At 42.5% G+C, this 21,195-nt stretch overlaps 1 protein-coding gene across 5 annotated transcripts in view; it reads left to right on the top strand.

The window, feature by feature from the left end:
• Window positions 1-21,195, top strand: part of CTNND2 (catenin delta 2) — a 907,536-nt gene that overhangs the window by 564,271 nt on the left and 322,070 nt on the right. For all 5 annotated transcript variants that reach the window (XM_059173665.1, XM_059173663.1, XM_059173667.1 and 2 more), the window contains one exon: window positions 189-444. In XM_059173665.1, the coding sequence (XP_059029648.1) occupies window positions 189-444 (256 nt within the window). The remainder of the gene's footprint in view (window positions 1-188; window positions 445-21,195) is intronic.

Genomic DNA, 21,195 nt, shown 5'->3' with positions numbered 1-21,195 from the left:
TGGGTCACACTGAATGTATTGGTTCAAATATGACAGATTATTTTTTTTTTATTCTTCCAAACCTTCCCCCCACCTTTTTATCTTATGTGTGTAAACCGCCCCCCCCCCCCCCCCCCGCCTAGACCTGGTTAACGATTTCTGTGAGCAGGTCCTCAATGTTTTACTTTGTCCCTACTTTCCTGCCGTAGCCCCATCTTCCCCCGGTGTCGACTCCATCCCCTTGCAGCGCACAGGCAGCCAGCATGGTCCCCAGAACGCCGCCGCCGCCACCTTCCAGAGGGCCAGCTACGCCGCCGGCCCAGCCTCCAACTACGCCGACCCCTACCGACAGCTGCAGTATTGTCCCTCCGTCGAGTCTCCGTACAGCAAATCCGGCCCTGCCCTCCCACCGGAAGGCACCTTGGCCAGATCCCCGTCCATCGATAGCATTCAGAAAGATCCCAGGTGGGTACCAAACCTTTTCTTTTCCCGACCGTGATGCCTAAAGCGCTTGTCCAGCCTGGGACTGTTCCGGCGTGATTTCATTGACGTCCCATTGTGGCCTTTGTGTCACTGGCTGAGCGTTAAAGTGTTGACGCCTTATAAGATTATAGAACGTTGGGTTCTATAATCTTTGGTTTGGTCTGGAGCAGGGGCATGGATCGTGGACCTCTAGTATCTTCTGTGGCCCTTTGGTCGGAGCATCAGCAGGTGCCGGAGATGGGAGCTCTTTGAGAAGATGGGGTGCGGTTCTCTTGTGTAGAGTGAAAATCGAGGATTGGGGGCTTACGTCACCTGGCTTCAGGTGGCACGGTCTGGGCGCTCGCTTGTCCCAGCAGGACCACGCTTTGTCCCCGTGCATGTGTGTTTCCTGGTATCTGAGTGTCAAGTGGTCCATCTTCCAGGTTATACCGAAAATGGAAAATTTAGAAAATCCGATTACCTGTATTCTTCTATGTCTGAAAGTAAATGTAGGTTGAAGGAGTTTGGGTGTTGATAAAAACTTGGGCTGAATGTGTCAAATTCTTCTCACCGGGCTGTGTTTCTCTTGGCTTGCTTTTCTCCCGCAGGGGTGAGAAATTTAACGGCGCTCTGCTCGTGAAGTTGGAATTGGTTAAATGATGTTTTATTCATAGCCATTTGATTTATGCTGATAGAGTCCCATAAATATATATCTGCATCTGTGAATATTATAGACATGTCAGATTTTTGGTATTTCTTTATAGCCGGGCATGTCACTTGGCTCTGGTAGGATGCTTAAAATTTGTCTCAAGGAATTTTCTCTGATAGAGCACACGAGTATGTGTATATTGTATTGGGTTTCATAGGTTATTTTGTGAAAAGAAATCCCTCCTACAAACATAAAAGGTTGAATGGGACCGTTTTATGGTTGGTGTTTTTTTGTTTGTTTTTTGTTTTTGTTTTTGTTTTTTTTTGAGATAGCTACTTGAGGGTCCGTGTTACATACTATATTCGGTGAAACCTCCATTATTATAAAAATAAATTGTAGCAAATGCTCAATCTTAACTCCTGGAAATAAGAAGCATACCTGCATTTACATTGTGTAGTATCTGCTTATCCAGGTTTTTCAGTTTCAAAGGTCCTGAAGTCTGCCCCAAATCCTTAAGTACTTTCGGCTCATGTGGATAGAATGTTCTTCAGATAACACCTCAGCAGTCTATTTTTAAGTAATTTTTCTCTACATGCTCCTGGAAACCTATAGAAATAAAGGAATAGGAAACACAGAAATCGCTAAATAGAAAAATACATAATGAAATTGGCATTGTTGTATTTAACATTTTCTATTTAAATGAGGACAAACATTTTATCTCCGATGGAAAAGTTTTACATTTTCCTATTAGGGGAATTTGGCTTAATAAGAGGCCAAATTTATTTGTTTCTCAAGCCACAGCTCAGTGTCTTTATTTTGTACTGTATATTAAATGCATTTTATTTTATTAAATGCTGTATCTTTCCATTTCATATTACTATCATTTTGGTAACCTTTTTTCTTCTTTTAGTGAATTGTCATAGCTCTCTTACCTTTTTAAGTTACAGATTATAACAATTATATTTACTGCATGCCTACTATCAAACAAAACAGGATAACCAGTAAAAAATGTTACCGTAAATAAGAGAATATTGGCTATTAATTCTTTGTATGTGCAAAATGTATATGCAAGTCGTTGCACTCTATGAATTACAAATTCACTCTTGTTTTCAGGAATGCTAGTCATTAGCCTTAAATATGTGTTAAATCTGAAAAAAAGAATCATACCACCATCTTAAACCCAGAAATATCAACAAAAGGGAACCATATCTGTAGAACCAGAGCTGTTGTGGTTCTGTTGTGATTTAATTAGTGCAAAAGGAACTAATCATCCAGCATCACGCAAAATGGATGGGGTTTAAAATAAAATAAAGCCGTAAGAGTTGTCCTAAAATCAGGGAATATGCCAACCTGTTCAGGTTTAATTGACAGACATTTCAAATCTAAAATTCAAGTCCAAAATCTAATGCTTCTTTTACGAGAAGATTTTTGTGTCTTCCATTGGATAATGAATTTTGATTGTTATCAGGTGACCAATACCAGAGCTAATAGGTTTAACCTCTGGGGTTCAAAATTGTTTATTTTGGCATTAGGACTTGTGATTTACACTTTTACAGTCTTTACGCTTCTTTCAAGCTTCCGATTTTAAAGAGAATTTGTAGTTTTATTTATCATTAAATACCAGACCATCTAAGCCTCTGCTATTTCGAACATATGTTTCTAGCACATTGTAATTCTCAAAGTACCTTTACTTACCTCTTTGATGTAATTCTCGTTTGAGGAAGAAAGTGGATAGGTTTCGTGCTTTAAATAAACGGAGAACCCTCGTGGCAAATAGCATTGGCGATCACACCGCCGGCAGGTGGGTGTGCAGGCGAGAACCCGCACTCTTAGGACAGAGCACCATGCATTGGCATGAACAGTTTCATTTTTTTTATTAAAACAACAACAACAACAACAACAAAAAGGAAAATGAAGGAATAGACTCCCATCTTTTTAAAATATATATATATTTTTTCAGAAGGTGAGTGAATGATGGTATGGGCGTGTGTAGGAGTTTGGAGTGATAAAGGAAATGGTACAGGTTGCCTAAATCTCTCTCCTTGCTCTGCTAATTGCTTATTGGGTCTTATTTTTGATTTCTTTGACTTTCTTTGCTAATACCCGCCTTCTACATCTTACTGCAGACCTGTGTGTTATCTCTATGGAAGAATTTTAGTATTACTTAATGCAAAGCTTTCTAGAAAGTAGTGTCTTTTAACATAAGATTTTGAGATCAAGATAACCCCATTTCAGGGTCGCCTGGGTGACTCAGTTGTTAAGCATCTGCCTTTGGCTCAGGTCGTGATCCCAGGGTCCTGGGATCAAGCCCCACATCGGGCTCCATGCTAGACCGGATGCCTGCTTCCCCCTCTCCCAGTCCCCCTGCTTCTGTTCCCTCTCTCACTGTGTCTCTTTCTGTCAAATAAATATATAAAATTAAGTTAAAAAAAGATAACCCCATTTCAGTCATTAGACTTGAAACGAGAGATTTCATTAGCTCTTAATTCATCTAGGCCACAAGATGTAAAAAATTGATTCTAAAAGCTTGGATTTTTCCTCGCTTGCTTGGCTCAGTCATATACAGTGGCAAAACGTAGGTCTTTTTGCTTTTAGGCTGCCCCCATGGTGTGCTCCAAGAAAGAATGCACAGATACCTTTTTATGCAGAGATGATAAAATCTAATTTCCTTTTTAAAGTCAGCCACGACTGAGGAAATTTCCATATGTATACATATATATATAAATTTTGCAACATTTGTCAAGAAGCTTTTATTTTTGAATTACATGTTATTTTCCATGAAATGTGAATTTCCTAAGCATTGTTGACACAGCTAATATATTTTCAATGCTCTACCAAATGCTGAATTTTCTCAGCTATTGTTATTAGACATCTAGGTCGCATATAAATCTTAACATCGATTTCGGCTCAGGTCATGATCTCAGGGTCCTGGAATCGAGCCCTGCGCTGAGTTCTATGCTCTGCACAGAATCTATTTGGGATTCTCTCTCTCTCTCTGCTTCTCCCTGTGCCCCTCCTCATCCTGGCACATGCGTTCTCTCTACATAAGTAAGGAAATAAATAAAATCTTTAAAAAAAATAAAAAAATGAAAGTACTATAAATGTTCTTGTCTATGAAAGGAAAGCTAGGACTTAGACATTCACTGACAGAACTTAACGTAGGTTGTGGTCGTAACAGGAATAGCGTCTCTTAATCCTGTTCGATTCATCACTTTCCAAGATGACTGTAGTTCCTGATGTACGCCATCCCTAGCGATTCTGCAAACGTGCTAAAAGGATCCAACTGATTATACACGTTTTAAAGTTAAACTCCATCTTCTCTGTGTTATTCAACGTAGCAGAGATACACATCATCAGTGCCAAGCTGGGGCCCAAATTTGTAACCACCTTTCTGTTGATGCCATCAGATTGGTAGTCCATAGAATCTTTTGTTTCAAGTCACAATATTTGCACAATAATATAAAAATATGCATTTTCTAAGGAATTGCCCAATTGCATTTCGACTCTATTTTATCGGTTATTTTAAGATATTACTGAAGTTATTTTACTATTGGATGTTGTATTAGTAAATGTTATTAGGTATGCCTGCTTATAAATATCTCGTCAGTGGGTAAGCCTAGATTAAGATTGTTTTCCAAATACTGTCTCTCCATTGCCCACTACAAAACCAAACATACAGCATACATCAGGAAACAAAATTTACCTCAACAATGTTTTATAAAAGGTGAAGATTAGAGTGGAGTCTTTTGGGTTTTCCACATATAGTATCATATCATCTGCGAAGAGTGATAATTTGACTTCTTCTTTGCCAATTTGGATGCCTTTAATTTCCTTTTGTTGTCTGATTGCTGAGGCTAGGACCTCTAGTACGATGTTGAATAGCAGTGGTGATAATGGACATCCCTGCCGTGTTCCTGACCTTAGCGGAAAAGCTTTCAGTTTTTCTCCATTGAGAATGATATTTGCGGTGGGTTATTCATAGATGGCTTTGATGATATTGAGGTATGTGCCCTCTATCCCTACACTTTGAAGAGTTTTGATCAGGAAGGGATGTTGTACTTTGTCAAATGCTTTTTCAGCATCTATTGAGAGTATCATATGGTTCTTGTTCTTACTTTTATTGATGTGTTGTATCACATTGACTGATTTGCGGATGTTGAACCAACCTTGCAGCCCTGGAATAAATCCCACTTGGTCGTGGTGAAGATTAGAAAAATATTTTTTAAAACTTTCTTAAAGTTTAAAGCATCATTATATAACGGAAGCAATATGGCCGAAGTGTTTCTAGTGAAGCAGTTACCTGGTTTTTCCATTGTCCAGTTCTCCTGAATGGTGAGATCTCTGGGGAGCTCAGTTTTCACTTTGACTGCTCTGTAATCTTTCATCTAACGGAGGGGAAATGTAGGATTCACAAGTCCAAGACCCTCAGAGGGTAAAGAGCACTGGGAAGCCATTTGCTCAGTGAGACTAAAAGCAAGCTTATCAGCTGGCCTGAATGCCTCTCGCCACAGGCCACTCACCATGTCTTGAAAGCATCTTATTAATTCTTTGAGTAACTCGAGCCTTGTGAATCGATTTTATATTGTATTGACATAAAACTGGCACCTCTTCTAAGCTCACACCCTGATCTTCTTCCCTGACCTTTGAAATCACGTGAGAATACGCCTACCCCTTTTCTCCAGGACACCCCTCGAGGCCAGTTCCAGCCCCTCTGCAGGACCCAGGCCTGCTGTCCCTATGCTCATTGCATCTCCTCCCTGAGCAGTCATTTCCGGGACCCTCGTCTGGGAGTCGTGCAGTGGCCTTGCTGGTCAGCTCCTGCGTCCCCAGAAGTGCAGGAAGGGAGCGAGGGTTCCCCTGGGGCAACCTAGGCTCCTACTACGTTTTCTTGGGAGTGAGATGAGAATGATGTTGGTGGCAGTGACAATGATAACCATGATTTTAAAAATAAGCAATATATTTTATACACAACATTAAACATTTTTTGAATATTTACTTGATTTTATTTAAGTTTTTGTTTAAAATTCCAGTTAGTTTGTTTACATTCCAGTTAGTTAACACACAGGGCACTATTAGTTTCCGGTGTGCATTATGGTGATTCGGCACTTCCGGGCGTCCCCCAGGGCTCATCACAAGCGCCCTCTTTGTCCCCGTCACTAATTTGCTGCCCCCCCCATCCGCCTCCCTTTTGGTAACCATCTATTTGTTCTGTATCGTTAAGAATCGGTTTCTTGGTTTGCCTCTCTCTTTTTTCTCCTTTGCTCATTTCCTTTGTTTCTTGAGTTCCATATATGACTGAGATGTGGTATTTTTCTTTCTCTAACTCACTTCTTTTTCTTTGTAGTATACTCTCTAGCTGTATCCATGTCCTTGCAAATGGCAAGGTTTCACTTTTTATGGCTGAGTAATATTCCATTGCATATACATACACCACATCTTTTTGATGAATGGTCATAATTGATGGACACTTGGGCTGCTTCCATAATTTGGCTATTGGTGATAATGCTGCTGTAAACATCAGGGTGCATGTGTCCCTTTGAATTAGTATTTTTGTATTCTTTGGCTAAATACCCAGCAGTGCAATTGCGGGATCATGGGGTAACTCAGTTTTTAACTTTTTGAGGAACCTCCATACTGTTTTCCACAGTGGCTGCACCAGCTTGCATTCCTATCAACAGTGTAAGAGGGTTCCACTTTCTCCACATCCTCGCCAACACCTGTCGTTTCTTGTGTTGCTGATTTTAGTCTTTCAGACGGGTGGGAGGTGACAGCTCATTGCATGTTTGATTTGCATTTTCCTGATGCTCAGTGCTGTTTAGCATGTTTCCATGTGTCTGTTGGCCATCTGGATGTATTCTTTGAAGAAATGTCTGTTCATGTCTTCTGCCATTTTATATTGTATTATTTGTTTTTGGGGTGTTAAGTTTTATAAATTCCTTATGTATTTTGTCTACTAGCCCTTTATCAGATATGTCACTTGCAGATATCTTCTCCAGTTCTTCAGGTTTTGTCTTTGGGTTTTGTCAGTCATTTCCTTCACTAGGCAAAGGCTTTCTATTTGGCTGAAGTCCCGATTGTTTACTTTTGGTTTTGTTTCTCTTGTATCAGGAGACATAGCTAGAAAGAAGTTGCTATGGCCAATGCCAGAGAAGTTGCTGCTCTCATCTAAAAGTTGTGTTCTCATCTAGGATTTTTATGGTTTTAGATCTCACATTTAGGTCTTTAATTCATTTTGAATTTATTTGTACGTATGGTGTAAGAGTGCTCCAGTTTCATTCCTCTGCGTGTTGCTGTCTGATTTTCCCAACACCATTTGTTGAAGAGACTGTCTTTTTCCCATTGCGTATCCTTTCCTGCTTTATTGAAGATTAATTGACTGTAAAACAACATTAAACTTTTTAAACACTCATTATTTAATCTAATATCCCTAAATCCCTATGATACGAATCTTTATAGTGCCCATTCTACATATAAGGAAACTAAGGCTCAGAGAGCTAGAAAGTGAATTCAGGCCTGTCCGAATTCAAACCCTATGTTTATAACTTCCATGAATATTGATATCAGTATTAACTTTACAATGAAATAAAATGCAGTCTTTTCACCTGTGAATTCTGCAAAGCTATGAATTAATGATACTTAACCTTGAATTTTTAATTTTCTTTTTAACTTAAGTGAGGGCTTTACTTTTACTTCTTGTTGGGCGATTACATTATTCGATACTGAAGAAATCTCTGGGTCCCAATTTTGTTACACAGTATAACTACTATAATGCACTGCTCCATGTCCCTTGGAAGTAAGGAAGACACACATGTATGTCCTCAGCAAGGTTTTATTAAGACATGGCTGGAGCTGGCCCAAGGGGAGAACCCTGTAGCTCTCATTCCTTGGACTCCTCCCTCCACGTCTATCAGAAGGCATCTGTGCTCTAGGTGACTTTCCAGTGATCCATTCTAGGATCCATTCCGTAGTCACCCATCCATTCTAAGATGAGCTCTGTAGGTGTAGGGACAGCATGAAAACAGCTTCATTTTTTAAGGAGCTTTCAAAGATACACGAGAGAGAAAGGCATATCTAGAAATGACTGCAATGCCCTAGGTAAATAAGACAGACACAATTAGAGAAGTGTGTTGGAGAAACTGAGTGTTTGGCACAAACCTTGAGCAAGAGGTGATATTTACATAAATGTGGTAGGAAGTTTTGAGACAGAGATAAGAGTTGGAAAGGAAAGGGGGCTGCTGATGATGGAGGGGCAGGGCCCATTTGAAGCTCTCAGGCCTTGGGTGGGTTGGGGGTATAGAGGCTCCGGTAAGAAACTATCTCTGAGTATTACCATCCACCCTCCCAATCAGAATGGAACATTTGCTTGCATCCCCAATGTGGATTTGTTCCTTAGAAACTATAAATACAATGTATGAATTTCCCGTGGCTGCCTTCACAAATTTGTCACAAACGGAGTGCTCGCACCAACAAAAACTCATTCTCTCGTGGTTCTCGAGGCCAAAAGTCCAAAACCAAGGTGTTGGCATGGGCCCCAGGCCCCAGGGGACAGTCTAGCAACTTGCAGACCTGGCTGTCCCCTGGGTCGGGGCAGCATCCCTCCATCTCTGTCCAGTCCTCACACCCGGTCTCCTCTCTCTCCCGGCCTCCTCTCCATGTCCTGTAATGACGCCCGTCATCGTGTTCATCGTCACCAACGCAGCGTGGCCTCCGCTTCCTTATATCCACCAAAACCCCGTTCTCAGAGAAAGTCACCTTCTGAGCTTCCACAGAGACATGGATTCTGGGGGGCCGGGGAGGGACCTTCTTCAACCAATGACACATGCTTTCGTGCACACTTACACTCTTTACCCTCTACAATAGTTGTACGCCAAAGCTAGAACTTAAGACAGGCTATGCTAAAGGTAAAACAGAATTTTTTTGGGTTGGCTCATGGTCTTCATCAGAAAGACCCTTTCTTCGGAAAGAGCAATATGGCCGGATGTGGAAGGTCTGAGTGTGTCACCTCTGCTGTCACGGCTTCAGATGGCGGGTGTTCACCGCTGCAGGAGTAGAGATGGGTGAGCCGAGCTATTTTCTTGGCTTTGGGGCATGCTTGAGTGCCATGTTGTGAGAGCTGTTTTCAAGCCAGATAATATCATCCAAAACTTCACTTGGGCCAACACACCCCAACAGCTGCAGAGGGGCCCTGGGTATGGGGCTCCTTTTAAGAAGGAAACCACCCACTCTCCTCCTGGGTAAAGCACAGCCCACACAGGGAAAGGGATTTGCAGCAAGTTGCCATTCTGGGAGTGACGCTCATGGGTTCTGCCCTTAGAATCCTTGTAGGTAAAACAGAAATAACAAAAGTGCCTTCCTCATAAAGCTGTGAGGTAAGATGTGTTGACTCTAGCACCTTTGGAATCATTCCTCATATGGGGAGGAGCCCATGGTCAGCTGCCTCAGTAAGGCAGACTTCCTGCCTCAGCCCCCAGCCCACCCCCGGGCCCTCTGCCCCCCACCCCCGTCATCAGGACATCGGAAGATGGAAACATGGCGGAGGGCAGAGAGACGGGCTGTCTGGTTGGAAGGACGGGGGAGGCCCAGGAGCTGGGAGGCCAGGCTGGAAGGGGTCCGGTGAGCCCAGAGCCAGGAGGCTAGGAGTAATTGAGAGCCCGGCCCTTGTAGCAGGAAACAGAATTGGAAGATGGGGGGCAGATTTCACTGCAGAAGGATTTTGTTTGTTTATTTTACAAAAGTCTCCTTTTCGGGATCCCTTTTATCAGTTTAAAGGAAAGCAAAGTTCCCACACAGTACTTGGCGTGTGCCAGTATTGATTTTCCCACCGCCCAGAATACTCATTTTGCCTCCTGTCTTAAAAACCACTTGTAGAAGTTAACCGCTGCATTTTTACAACAGCAGCTCATTTCTAGTACCGCACCCCTACCTCGTTTATACCGAAGCACCTTCCGGCCGGGGCCCTCCGTGACACTGCGCGGTAAAGAGGGATGAGACACCGGCATTCGTGACCAACGAGCAGCTGTGCCCAGAGGACTACCGAGTTCATCATTAACAGAGAGCTCATCAGTTGTGGTGGCGTAAGTCTGTTTCGCGCTTTTCTGGCGTACAGGCTTGACTCTTGAGAACCAACCGCTTCTTTCCCCTCCCTCCACATGCTTTTGGTGAAACAGACTCTGCCCCAAGTTCAAGGGTCAGCAGGCAGCCGACACCCTGCCGGGAGAGCTGACCACCTGTGGGGCCCCACCCAGTAGCCAGGCCTCCGGGTGTATGAGAGTCTGGGAAACCCATCTCTCTAAAGCAGCCCACATGCGTTCTGGAGGTCCCTACCTCGTTTGGGTCAAAAAGCCAAACCCAAGCTAGCTAGAGCCAGCAAATGGGAATGAAAGCTATTATATACATTCTTCTCTGTGAAGTTTTCTGCCGCCCCCTCCCCCCACGCCCTGGCCCCTGGCCAGTCTCTCTGGAGCTGGCTCTGATGGGAAGAGCCGAGCCCCGACCCATTAAGAGAAACCAAGAGATGAGAGTGATGGAGTTAGCCCACTTAGTCAGTCATTTCTCAAGGACTATCATCCTCTGCTCTGGGGAGGGTACTGGTACTCCCAGTTATGCTGGATAGATCATGGGTCTGGGTACACATAGATTCTGTGTATGTCTGTAGATACAGGTAGATAAAGTTTATGTGTGTATACACATACATAGGACATGTGTATATGTACAAATTATCTGTTTATTGGCTCTGCACATATTTATCCAGAGATAAGACTAACAGAATTTCCATAAGCATACACCATTGTTACTGTGACAAAAGACACACAATAACAAGGAACTGATTTTCCTTCCTATCTATCCGTCGTGGGTCTGCTCTCTCGGTCCCAGGCTTTGCTATTATTTTGTTTTACCACTTTTTTTTAAGTCATTCAAAAAATATTCCATTTGGGGCGCCTGGGTGGCTCAGTGGATTAAGCCGCTGCCTTCGGCTCAGGTCATGATCTCAGTGTCCTGGGATCGAGCCCCGCATCGGGCTCTTTGCTCAGTGGGAGCCTGCTTCTCTCTCGCTCTCTCTCTCTCTGCCTGACTCTCCGCCGACTTGTGATCTCTCTCTCTGTCAAATAAATAAATAAAATCTTAAAAAAAAAAAAACCTGTTAGTTTAAAAAAATAATAATAAAAAAATAAAAAATAAAAATATTCCATTCTTTGGAATATCATATCCCATTCTTCAGAATCAATGGAATGGAATATGCCATTGATATTCCATTGTTGATATCAATGTCGATAGAGTATTAAAAATGGAAACTATAAATTCACAGAACCAGAGAAACTCAAGATTTGTTTCTTTTGCTGAAATATGGATCCATCAGAGTAGCTATAAGAACCTTGAAAAATGCATTCTGGTTGTTTGTGTATGTATGTAATAGGCATGCATGAGGCTAAGCTCAACCTTTTGGAATTACTCATCATTTAAAGTGCTCTGTGCTTCTCAGAGAACTCAACTCATTCTTTTGTGTGTGTGTGTGTGTGTGTGTGTGTGTGTGTATTTTTAAAATTTTTTATAAACATATAATGTATTTTTAGCCCCAGGAGTACAGGTTTGTGAATCGCCAGGTTTACACACTTCACAGCACTCACCATAGCACACACCCCACCAAAGTCCATAACCCCACCTCCCTCTCCCAACCCCCCTCCCCCCAGCAACCCTCAGTTTGTTTTGTGAGATTAAGAGTCACTTATGGTTTGTCTCCCTCCTGATCCCATCTTGTTTCATTTATTCTTTTCCTACCCCCCAAGCCCCGCATGCTGCATCTCCACTTCCTCATATCAGGGAGATCATATGATAGTTGTCTTTCTCTGATTGACTTATTTTGCTAAGTGTATACCCTCTAGTTCCATCCATGTTGTCGCAAATGGCAAGATTTCATTTCTTCTAATGGCTGCATAGTATTCCATTGTAGATATTTACCACATCTTCTTTATCCACTCACCTGTTGATGGACATCTAGGTTCTTTCCATAGTTTGGCTATTGTGGACATTGCTGCTATAAACATTCAGGTGCATGTGCCCCTTTGGATCACTACGTTTGTATCTTTAGTGTAAATACCCAGTAGTGCAATTCCTGGGTCATGGGGTAGCTCTATTTTCAACTTTTTTGAGGAACCTCCATGCTATTTTCCAGAGTGGTTGCACCAGCTTGCATTCCCAGCAACAGTGTAGGAGGGTTCCCCTTTCTCCGCATCCTCGTCAACATCTGGCCTTTCCTGACTTGTTAATTTTAGCCATTCTGACTGGTGTGAGGTGGTATCTCTTTGTGGTTTTGATTTGTATTTCCCTGATGCCAAGGGATGTGGAGCAATTTTTCATGTGTCTGTTGGCCATCTGGATGTCTTCTTTGCAGAAATGTCTGTTCAAGTCCTCTGCCCATTTCTTGATTTTTTGTTCTTTGGGTGTTGAGTTTGCTAAGCTCTTTATAGATTTTGGATACTAGTCCTTTATCTGATATGTCATTTGCAAATATCTTCTCCCATTCTCTCAGTTGTCTTTTGGTTTTGTTAACTGTTTCCTTTGCTGTGCAAAAGCTTTTGATCTTGATGAAGTCCCAGTAGTTCATTTTTGCCCTTGCTTCCCTTGCCTTTGGTGATGTTCCTAGGAAGAAGTTGCTGCAGCTGAAGTCAACGAGGTTGCTGCCTGTGTTCTCCTCAAGAATTTTGATGGATTCCTTTCTCACATTGAAATCCTTCATCCATTTTGAGTCTATTTTCGTGTGTGGTATAAGGAAATGGTCCAATTTCATTTTTCTGCAAGTGGCTGTCCAATTTTCCCAACACCATTTGTTGAAGAGGCTGTCTTTTTTCCATTGGACATTCTTTCCTGATTTGTCAAAGATTAGTAGACCATAGAGTTGAGGGTCTTTTTCTGGGCTCTCTATTATGTTCCATGGATCTATGTGTCTGTTTTTGTGCCAGTACCATACTGTCTTGATGATGACAGCTTTGTAATAGAGCTTGAAGTCCGGAATTGTGATGCCACCAACTTTGGCTTTCTTTTTCAATATTCCTTTGGCTATTCGAGGTCTTTTCTGGTTCCATATAAATTTTAGCATTATATGTTCCATTTCTTTGAAAAAAAAAATGGGTGGGATTTTGATAGGGATTGCATTAAATGTGTAGATTGCTTTAGGTAGCATAGACATTTTCACAATATTTGTTCTTCCAATCCATGAGCATGAAACATTTTTCCATTTCTTTGTGTCTTCCTCAATTTCTTTCATGAGTACTTTATAGTTTTCTGAGTATAGATTCTTTGCCTCTTTGGTTAGGTTCATTCCTAGGTATCTTATGGTTTTGGGTACAATTGTAAATGGGATTGACTCCTTAATGTCTCTTTCTTCTGTCTTCTTGTTGGTGTAAAGAAATGCAACTGATTTCTGTGCATTGATTTTATATACTGACACTTTACTGAGTTCCTGTATGAGTTCTAGCAGTTTTGGAGTGGAGTCATTTGGGTTTTCGACATATAGTATCATATCATCTGCAAAGAGTGATAGTTTGACTTCTTTGCTGATTTGGATGCCTTTGATTTCTTTTTGTTATCTGATTGCTGAGGCTAGAACCTCTATTACTATGTTGAATAACAGTGGTGATAAAGGACATCCCTGCTGTGTTCCTGACCTTAGCGGAAAAGCTTTCAGTTTTTCTCCATTGAGAATGGTATTTGCGGTGGGTTTTTCATAGATGACTTTGATAATATTGAGGTATGTGCCCTCTATCCCTACACTTTGAAGAGTTTTGATCAGGAAGGGATGCTATACTTTGTCAAATGCTTTTTCAGCATTGATTGATAGTATCATATGGTTCTTGCTCTTTCTTTTATTAATGTATTATATCACATTGATTTGTGGATGTTGAACCAACCTTACAGCCCTGGAATAAATCCCACTTGGTCGTGGTGAATAATCCTTTTAATGTACTGTTGGATCCTATTGGCTAGTATTTTGGTGAGAATCGCATCTGTGTTTATCAAGGATGTTAGTCTGTAGTTCTCTTTTTTGATGGGATCCTCGTCTGGTTTTGGGATCAAGGTGATACTGGCCTCATAAAATGAGTTTGGAAGCTTTCCTTCCATTTCTATTTTTTGGAACAGTTTCAGGAGAATAGGAATTACTTCTTCTTTAAATGTTTGGTAGAATTCAACTCGTTCTTAATTCAAAGAAACCCCCCCCCCCTTTTTTAAATCTCCGACTTATCCTGCTATAACTGTGCAAACCCTATTTCACTTTCAGCGTATCTCAATTAATCAATCCTCAAAGCCTTCCTTGTTGACTCCACTGCATGCAAAATCTGAAATCCCCTTTGGTCATTTCATGTACAAATTAGTTTTAATATTTTTTCATGATGTCTTTTTTTTAATTTTATTTATTCATTTGACAGACAGAGATCACAAGTAGGCAGAGAGGCAGGCAGAGAGAGAGGAAGAGAAGCAGGCTCCCTGCTGAGCAGAGAGCCCAATGTGGGGCTTGATACCAGGACCCTGAGTTCATGACCTGAGCCGAAGGCAGAGACTGTAACCCACTGAGCCACCCAGGCGCCCCTTTTCATAATGCCTCAAGTTACCTTTCTTCACCATCTGACTTTAAACATTTCATCGAGGACAAAAAGGGAGCATCGGAACTTTATTGTCTTACAAGGCAGGTGGTAGTTGTCTGCCACTTTGTAACTAATGGGAATTAATTTTCGTTGCTTCTTGAGATATTTTGCAGCTAATAGCGCTCATTAATTTGGGGGTACTGACATCGATAGAGATAAAATTAGCATTTTATAGTAAGAAAGATACATTTGAAGCTGAAATTTCCTCTTCTCGTGATACATTCCGGCTTGACAAATCTAGTAACCTAAATTCTTTTATGGGCTGGTGATCGCGTTCCACTGTCTGAGCTGGATTGCTGAACCAAGTATGTTCTAGAACCGAGTCATTCTATTCGGAAGAGTAGGAGGACAAAGAGGAGGAAGACCGAAGAGAAGAAGGACAAGAAAGAAACCGAGTGGGAAATTCAGGAGGAAACGCTCTTGCAATACACAATACATACTAAAGTGCATCTCATTGAATGAGATGAAATGTGTGTCCTCACTTAAAATTTCATCCTAAAACATGACCCTTGGGCCGCGTGTTTTGGGATCCTCTTGAGAGAGGAACCCACTGTACCAAGAAAACTCTGGGCCAGACATTTGCAGGCCGGCCCCTCACGCGAGGGCCTCATTCTCCCCTCAGCCTCTCTCTCCTGAAGGATGTCACGATGAGACCAGGATGTTTCCTGTCAACTTTGAAACCTGGTACAGTGATCCCCAACATTTTTGGAATTTGTACGCTAGTTCCATTTCAAAAGAGCTGCGGGGTACCACTGTAGAGTGGCCAGTCTCCTACTTTGTGAATGGTCTCCTCCAACCACTGCTTAATACATAGGAAAAGCCAACACGGAATAAGCTTAGAATATAGGATGGTGTTCTCAATCAAATAAAATGGGCCTTATTTAAAAAACCAAAGTGGTTTGTAAATAGATGTTTGACAATTAGTGGCTTACAAGCCGCGGTGAGAAAGAAATCACTTCTCTGAACACATGAGCAGTATAAAATTAGCTCACGTACCTCCCAGTGAAGGTAGGACAGAGATCCTGGCTCTTTGCCTTACTTCGCTATAGGTACTACTCTGAGTATATTTGCTGCACCAATGAATGACTAGAATGAAGGTATTTCTTCTGAATATTTTCACATATTTCAAAGCTGCAGTAGTATGCTAAAATCATCATTTCTGAAAAATCTCCAGGTAGCTAGCACCGTCTCTGGAATGAACAGAAATAAGGTTTGTGGTAACCAGCGCCCAGTGACCCCCATCTCCTGGTGGTTCACACCTTCATGTGGTCCCCTCCCGCACTGAATCCAAGCTGGCGGCATTCCGCAGGAGTGATGGTGTGTGACTTCTGTGGGTAGGGAAGCCAGTTCAATGTCCTGAGGCATTTAAGCAGCCCTGCAGAGAGGCCCCTGTGGAGGGGAACCAAGCTGCCCGCCATGTGCGTGAGTTTCCTTCCAAGCACGTGACTGCCCGTGCCCTCATGCCTTTGGGCTTCTGGCTTAGATCCTTAGATCCTAGACATCCTGGAGCAAGGACCCATCCCCCCCGCTGTTCCTTGTCTGGAACTCCTAACAAAGAAACTGTGAGATCATAAATAATTCTCATTTTTAACTACTGAATTATGGGATGATACGTCATGCCTAAGGGGACTGGTCATCTCACCAAAGTCTGCTTTCCTCCCAGTATCGCGTATGAAACTCCCTTTTCCCTTTCTTGTTTAAGAGAAACAAGCCAGGGGCGCCGGGTGACTCAGTCAGTTAAGCGTCTGCCTTCGCCTCAGGTCATGATCCCAGGATCCTGGGATCCAGCCCCCAGTCGGCCTCTCTGCCCCGCGGGGAGCCTGCTTCTCCCTATGCCCCTCCCCCCACTAGTCCTTTCACTGTCTCTTGCTCTCTCTCAAGTAAATAAAATTGTTAAAAGAAAAAGGAGCCAGAAAGCGGAAACAACCTAAAAGCCTCCATCAACATGAGTAGGTACGTACACGTGCAGCACAGTATCCGTCAGCCTCAAGGAGGAGAAATTCTGCCCCAGTCTCCAGTGCGGATAAAACCTAATGACATCATGCCAGGGAAGCCAGTCACATAATGGACAGAAAAGCTGCATAATTTCACACAGGAGGTACTCAGAGTCCTCAAAATAACTGAGACAGAAATTAGGATCATGGCTCCCAGGGCCTAGGAGGAAGGGGAAATGGTGAGTTCATGTTTAATGAGTATGGGGTTTGCATCCAGAATGATGCAAAACATTCTGGAGGTGGACGGTGGTGACGGCTGCACAGAAATGGGAAGGTCCTTAATGCCACTGAACTCTGTGCTTAAAATGGTCAAAATGCTGAATTATATGTACACCTCACCACAACAAAAAGAGCAAAAAGGAAATGGAGAAAGCAAAGAGCCAACTAAAGGCTGTGCAGGTAGCACTCCTGATATCCGGAAACTAAGGCCATTCAGAGTGACAGCAGGTGGGGGCCACAGGGAGGAACACCGAGCTGCAGTGGCCCTAGGGACCTTGAACATGACTGCTTTCAAAACAGCGCCTTCCCGCAGCTCCGGGGCAGCTCAGTCAGTGAGGCATCCAGGTCTCGAGTTCAGCTCCGGTCCTGAGCTCAGGGGCCCTGGATCCATGGAGCCCCGGGACCAGGCTTCGCGCTCAGCAGAGAGTCTGCTTGAGATTCTCTCTCCCCCATCCCTCCTCCTGTTCACATGCACGCTCCCTTTCTCTCTCTGAAATAAATAAATAAATAAATAAATAACCTTTAAAATAAAAACAAAACATCCCTAGTGCCTTCCACTGCTTTAGGGGCTCTCAGGCCCATTTTTAACATATATTTTTTCATTTTTAAAATTTAAATTAAATTCACCAATGCATAGTACATCAATTAGTTTCAGATGTAGTGTTCCACGATTCGTCAGTTGCCTGTAGCAGCCAGTGCTCACCCCATCCCGTGCCCTCCTTAATGCCCGTCCCCAGTCACCCCATCACCCCTCCTGCAACCCTCAGTTTCTTTCCTAGAGTTAAGAGTCTCTCATGGTTTGTCTCCCTCTCGGACTTCTTCCTGTTCCGTTTTCCCTCTCTTCCTTTCTGGTCCTCTGTGCTGTTTCTTATGTTCCACATGTGAGTGAAACCATAGGATAATCATCTTTCTCTGGTTGACTTACTTCACTCAGCATAACACCCTCCAGTTCCATCCATGTCCTTTCTGATGGCTCAGTAATATTCCATCGTGTGTGCCTGTACGTGTGTGTGTGTGTGTGTGTGTACCACATCTTCTTTATCTGTTCTCTCGAGCCCATTTTTAAGTGGAACATACACCGCATTTTTTATTTGCCAAATATGTTACCTACATTTTATTTAATCTCTTGTCCACATTTTCTTATGATTAAATAACATAAACGTTATCTAATACATCAGCTATCAGACTTTATTAAAATAATGAATGTGAAGTACTTTTTTCAATGAGCTGACACAATATTATTCCATAGAATAAAAATAATTGTTAACCTTATTGAGAACTAGTGCTTTGTGGTGATCAGTTTTAAATATTTTCATGCATTTATTCTTCCGTTCAACAAGTTTCTGTTGAGTACCAACAGCCAGCCTGGCAGCAGCATTCCGGATGCTAGAAACTTTCGGATAGGAGATGAGCTGGCAATATTAACTAGGCAAGAAGGAGGAGATTATGTCATTTAAAATCATATAAACTTAAAACTAAATCAAGTTTAAATGAAAACTATCTGCTACATTTTATTAAAAATTGCCCTTAGTAACTCATTCTATGAGCTCCTGCATAATTCTATTGTAATAACCTCAGGCTCTCCTACTGTGTTTTTTCCTTTCAGAGCCCAAGTTCTATTTCATGACTTTCACTGGGGTTAATTTCCTCTTGCACTGAAAATGAAGGCAGTAACTCACACCTCAGAGGCCCTAAATCGAGAAGCCTTCAACCAACATAAAGAAAGCAGACATGGAAAAAACGTCCTGTTTCTCCCAAGAACCAATAGTATTCCTGTCCCTATCTCTCTTTGACAAAGAAGTCTGCTATATTTCAAGCCAGGCCATTTTATATTAGAAAAGAACTCATTAAGATAAGTGGCAATTAACATCTACGCCATAATAAAAGGGCTTCTGACATTAAAGAAGAAAATATAAAACATGGGCTCTTTTAGATAAACCAAAATGTTTCTGTAGGGGGCCTTGCAATGTATTTGCTGTGCTTTGTTTTGAAGATTACTAGAACATTAACAGATTTAAATTTGCTGTAAATCAGCTTCAAAGTACCAGGCAATATTGGTGATATTGTAGAAGTGGCCATCAGAAGGAACGTGCAGACGCTGGGCATGTCTGCTTTGCAGTGCACAGAGCATGAACATGCATGCACGTGTGTACACACACATACACACACGTGTTGGACCTGCTCTTTATAAGTAGCTGCCAACCCTTCCACTGTTACCCATTAGAAAGGAGTTCCTGTTGCTTTAATAAAAATGAAGGCAAAGCTTGCAACATATAGCAGGACCCCCCATACCTTGGCATGGAATGTGCAGATTGTCCAAGCCGTCTACTGAAGTGCTTGGATGTAACATGCAACATGAGCTCATTCCCCAACATGAGAGCTCACAAACTGCTACAAATAAAACTGCGCTGTGGTGATCGCAGTCAATAGGAGCTTGTAAGCTTCTAGAGGGCTGTGGAAGACACAGGAAGCTGCCGCCACAGCCCCAGCCAGCAGGTCTCATTGAAAAACACATCACGGAGACGGATACAAAAGCTGCTTTGGGGCCACAGCAGGAACTCTGAGCAGGGCACCGGGACGTGTTCGCTGGGCCCTCGCACAGGGCTTTGCAGTGTGGGATCTTTCTTCCCCGTCTCTGCTGTCCCCCATCTCTTTTCTCCTCTCCTTCGTGTGTCTCAGCACTCACTGCCAGGGACGCTCGTGCCCCAGCTTCTGCCCTTCTGCCCGTCTTCTCTCTGCATCTCTCTCCAATTGTGGGTCACTCTGCAGTACCTTGAAATCAAACTTGCTCAGGATGGTTGTTTTAGAATAAAGTAGGTATCCCCCCCCACCCCATTCAAATGTTGAAGTCCCAACCCCCAAGGACCTCAGAATGTAACCATATTGGAGAGAGGAGTTCACTGAAGAGATGATTGCATTAAAAGGAGGCCATCAGGTTGGGGTCCTACTCTAGTATGACTGACTGGTGTTCTTCTAAGAGAAAGGACCACGTGGGGACAAAGTGAGGAGGTAGCCATCTGCAAGCCGAGGAGAGAGAAGCCTTGGGAGAAACCAAACCCACCGACACCTCAACCTTAGATTCCTGGTTTCCAGAATTGGGAGAAAAGAAATGTTCAGGCTGTGGTAAAACTTTCTAGCACCTTCTGTAGAGCTCTGCCATCTAAAGTGTGGTCCAGGACCTTGGTGCTGGTTAGAAGTGTACATACCACAGAGGGATCTGTATTTTAATAAGACGCCAGATGATTTCTGTGCACATTAAGATCTGCATCACTAATCTATAGTGAGAAACTTTTCACAAATACCACATCTGCTTTATTGCAGAAGTTAGAAATCAAGCCTTGACATTAAGGTGCTAGTCATATCTGACCTTACGAACGGGCTTTTTATTATATGGTAAAATTGGTGCCATGATAGGATCATTTGACTTTTGCAGACTTTGAGTTTTCTTGTATTTGCTCAAAATTCTGAATTTAGGAACACAGGTGTCCAATACAGTTGATAACGTGAGCAGCAAAATGTAAACTCACTTTTTACAATACCACAGTATAGATTTATGAAAATATCACCTACTTTTTCTTAAAGTTCTCCACCAGGATCGATTCCCCTTATTTTTTATTTTTACAATAATTGTATTACATCTTTATCATTCTGCAATTTTCTTTAATTCACATAATTTGCCTTGCTGGTGCTTTCTGTCAGAACATGGAGACTGACTTTATTCATGTAACCACTGCGTCTAAAGCGTGAGATGTAACATGACTTATGTCATCACTGTCTCGTAGATTGTTTTCACAGACTCTTTTCGGGGAGCATTTTCTTTTGGTCATTTATTATCTGAGTATTGGAATAATGAGAGGCTGCTGCCCACATTAAAACGTCAAAATTTTCAGTTTGTCTTTCAAAGATAATCAGCATTTCTGCCCCTCCCCCAACCATAGCCAGATCCCCATAATGTCTCCTTTTTTCTCCTGCTGAACCTGTCTCAGCGAGCAGAGGTCCTCGGAACAGATCCTGCCACCGTTGCTCAGACTTGCTCAGAGCCTTGATCTTTCCCTTCTCTTTGCCCTTGACCTCTGTCAGATCTAATGCAATGTTCAGCCACATCGGGTCCCTGACTCACTTCAGTCGATGCTTCTCCTTCGAGCCTGCGATCTCTCAAAACAGTCGTAGCTCTTCGTGCTCCGTCATGAGCCAGGAAGAGTTTTGATGGTGTCTCTGTGAGTGCTCCGTACAAACCAGGTGGGCACACCAGGCA

Source organism: Mustela lutreola, chromosome 5 (assembly GCF_030435805.1).
Source record: "Mustela lutreola isolate mMusLut2 chromosome 5, mMusLut2.pri, whole genome shotgun sequence".
NCBI lineage: Eukaryota > Metazoa > Chordata > Mammalia > Carnivora > Mustelidae > Mustela > Mustela lutreola.
Note: the sequence above shows the minus strand (reverse complement) of the source record. Positions and strands in the feature narration are given on the sequence as shown.